The sequence below is a fragment of the Aphanomyces astaci genome (genome assembly GCF_000520075.1).
Source record: "Aphanomyces astaci strain APO3 unplaced genomic scaffold supercont1.61, whole genome shotgun sequence".
NCBI classification, from domain to species: domain Eukaryota; phylum Oomycota; class Saprolegniomycetes; order Saprolegniales; family Verrucalvaceae; genus Aphanomyces; species Aphanomyces astaci.
In genome coordinates, this window is record NW_009798324.1 from 96,402 (window position 1) to 99,926 (window position 3,525).

At 50.0% G+C, this 3,525-nt stretch overlaps 1 protein-coding gene across 1 annotated transcript; it reads right to left on the reverse strand.

The window, feature by feature from the left end:
* Window positions 1-1,865: 1,865 nt before the first annotated feature.
* On the reverse strand, window positions 1,866-3,265 carry H257_14708 (hypothetical protein). The gene has a single exon (XM_009842601.1). The coding sequence runs from the start codon at window positions 3,221-3,223 to the stop codon at window positions 1,943-1,945; it is 1,281 nt and encodes a 426-aa protein (XP_009840903.1). The 5' UTR covers window positions 3,224-3,265; the 3' UTR covers window positions 1,866-1,942.
* Window positions 3,266-3,525: the final 260 nt, after the last annotated feature.

The following is a 3,525-nucleotide window of genomic DNA, read 5'->3' on the forward strand; positions in this document are numbered from 1 at the left end:
GGTCCGCTCCGGTCCAACAAGTTCGGCCTTCACTTTGGCCACCGTCTTTATGGCGGTTCCCACACCGCTCGCCTTTCTTTCTTTTCCCCCAACGCCCGTAGCGTTGGGATGTCCCCCTTCGCCCGATGGTGTCCCAGTCACAACTTCGCTGGTCACCTTCCTCGCTGCTTCCGCAGCCTCCTCGGCTGCTTCGTCCGCCGCCTTCAGCGCGCCTTGCCTTCGTCTTCACCTCTTCGGCCGCTCTTGCCTTCTTGGCGGCCTCCTCCCGTGCCAAGTGCTGCTCCAGCACCCTCAGCGCCCACTCTTTGCATGGCACTCTTCACCAAGTCAGCAGCCGCTTGCTGCTCCAGCTGTCCGAGCCGTTCGCGCTTCAAGGCCGCCTTGGCCTCCCAGTCAGCATTGCGCTGTGCCACTTGGATAGCGTCCTCGCTCGGCACCACTCCGCTGTGAGGTCCACTACCTCCACTTGCTGCGCCGGCGCTTCGGCTTCTTCGACGCTGTCGTCGGCATCTTCGGCAATCTCGTTCGCCTTGCGCTTCTTGCGATCGTCTGCCATTTCAATCTCAACTGTCACGCCACAGTTCTCTCTCATTTTTGACCACGTGATGATGGCACGCTCTGTCTTAAGTAGGGGAGGGTGTAACCGTGCCCATCATCCGGTTATTAACCGGATGACTAGTGGACACCTCTTGAGTCCAAGGTGTCTCTTCGCACACCATCAAGTCCTCTTGCGCAACCAAGGTGTTCCCCCGACGATACATCGATGGTTGGTTGCGCGTAGCTTAGTGATAGCGTAGTAATCTTAACGCTATCAATTCATTCTTGATTCTACCATCTCCTGCGTCTTCCTCTGCGCACGCTCACAGCATGTGCAGCCGAAAGGTGTTGTTCACAGTACGAGTCCTACGATCGCACAGAAGTTGCACACCGTGGGCATAGCCACAGAAACGAGTGTGAGCCATGCAGCCAATGTCCTCCGATACGGCGACCGCACCGTGCGACGTTTGGTTCAGCAGCATACCATTCTCCAGCAGTCCCCCTCGGGGCCAATTTCAATGACTGGTACCCTTATTTTGACGGCAATGTTGTACGGACACACCAAAATCTTATCAGTGAGTATTGCGCGGCTGCCTGTCATCTGTTCTAACTGTAAAGTGGGAAATTGGGGGGATATAGAGACTCTCTATGGCTGGAGACCATTGACCCAATCCGTATATCTTTATTAATTTATACTAATGTAACTAAGCTTACTACCGGTAGTACTACTGTAGTTTGAAATAAGATTGATCGGTCGGTATCAATCACAGTGACATGATGGAAGTTCGCGATTTTCCTCTATGACTCAGTTCCCTTTCTAAATACAACTTACGACGTAGTAATTCTCATCGATTAACGAGTGCCTTTACCTTATTCAATAATAACCTGTACAATCTAATATTATATTTTAATACTTCTGTGTCAAAACGTTTTTGATGATAGGTGCACCGTAACGCCATTGGTCAATTCGAACTGACTCTCTACCAATCACAGCGCCACATTCCGGCCTTATTCAACTCGTTCCCTGCTCGCGGCCGCCTAAGTTGCATTTTGTAGTTCTTATAAGTGTCTACAGCAGATGTGATGGTGCACGAGACTCTACGTCATTATGCATAAAGATGGAGGTTGTCATTAACTTGTTCGCTCCCATCGCGCCTCTGATTGACCTCCACTTCATGTGGGCCATCCTCCACGCTCTATTCGAAGTGCCAACAAAAAAGCACCAAAAAATTACACACATATTAGATTATAAAGGGACCAAATTTAGAAGTGCAGGTGGAGGTGCTGTAAGGGGAGTTATAAATAACCCTACCGCGAGATTCTAGTAATTCCGAACCCACCGATTGTATTCACATCATAACGTTATCCTTCACACGGATGCTACTACAGTAATAGGTCTTCTGTCTTATGGACCTCCACACCATACAGTCCTGTATTCGGCGTTGTAGTAGTCACAGTCGTCCTTGGTAAAGTCAGTAAAGCACGAGTCCCACTTGTGGTAGTAACACATTTGGCATTTCTTGCAGCCGTCGGGAGAGGCAGTCGTTGGCCCGGGCGCATTGGTCGTGTTTCTCGGGGGTTTCGTGATCGCTCCCCCGTTGAATACAGTGACTTCCTTGGCAAACTGGTTGATGCCTTTGTACACTTCGAGGCCTCGCGTCTTGATGGTCGACGCGGGCGCGGTGAAATCATTGCCGACAATTTCAATCGTCAAGGCAGGCTTCTTGAACTCGCGGAATGCATAATCTGGAAACGTCCCATATGCCAAGTACAACTCGTACGACGGTTCTGGCTTGTACGCCCCCATCACGTTTTGCAATCCACGCCCGAGTACTTTGAACTTTTCGTCAAAGCCGCCGCCGATGGGTTGTTTAGTGTCCCCGTACGCGTACAAGATGAGCCCTCCGTACGTGTGAATGTCCAAATACCCCTGGATTTCGTCGCGTTTGGTTTCCATCCAGGCATTGATACCCGCGGTTTCGGGCTCGCTAAACGGCTTAGTGCCAGGGTACGTTTCGCTGTTCTTGGAGGGGGGGTTGGGGTTCTTGATGGGCGTGGGCCAGTTGCGGTTCAAGTCAACTTCGTTGGCACTTTTCCGCTGGTACCGGTTTCTCGACCACGAGATCTCGAGGCCGTCAATGTTGACAATTGGCACAAAGTACAAGTCGTACTCGTCGGCGGCCGTGGGTTTGTTATTGGTAATGTCATCGAGAATCGACGCGAACGAGAACAGAATCGACGACCCCGCGACCCATTCGCGGGCATGTTGCTGGGCTTGAAAGTACAAAGACTGCGAGTGGCCCTTGGTCAACTTGTACCCGTAAATCGTGGCCCCCTTGTACGTCTTGGAGATGGCAAACTTGCTCAGCAACTTCGGGTTTTGTTTGACCAAGGTATCGGTGAACTCGTAGATTTGATCGATGGTGCGGTAGCAGTTGTGGAACGCACTGGTCGAGTACTGGCCGGCCTTGAGGGACGGGATATAGTTGTCGTTTAGCTTGTGGCAAGCGCGGTTGGTATCGGCATCGTTCCAGATGAAAGTTTCTTCTTCAAAGGTTCGTGCACGGCCGTCACTGCTGTGCAAAGATTGACCAGCGACGAAAGACGACACGAGCGTGAAGAACGTAGCGACCTCAAAAGTGTGCTTCATGGCAAATTGAATTATGTGGTGGAACGCAGTCGGCATATTTTGTGTAATTATCAGGTAATCAAAATACACGGATCGGTGGGAATTGACATGCTGCTACTGGAACCTGATGAACGTAAAGTCAAAGGTTGTCCATATCGTTCGAAAGACGCATCTTTCAATCGTTCGGATTGGACAAAACTGATATTACTATATATTATTATAGTATTTTGTAACAGTCCAAGAATACTCCGGAGCAGCACATGGGTAAATGTAGCTTTTCGAAAAACAAATATAACAAAATATATCGAATAATTTTGGAATTAAGTGCCCCAATATGACGCCATGAATAATGAAACCTT

Bases quoted from the DNA above. Each gene is read 5' to 3' on its own strand.
- H257_14708 (XM_009842601.1), bottom strand. From the start codon at position 3,223: ATGCCGACTGCGTTCCACCACATAATTCAATTTGCCATGAAGCACACT.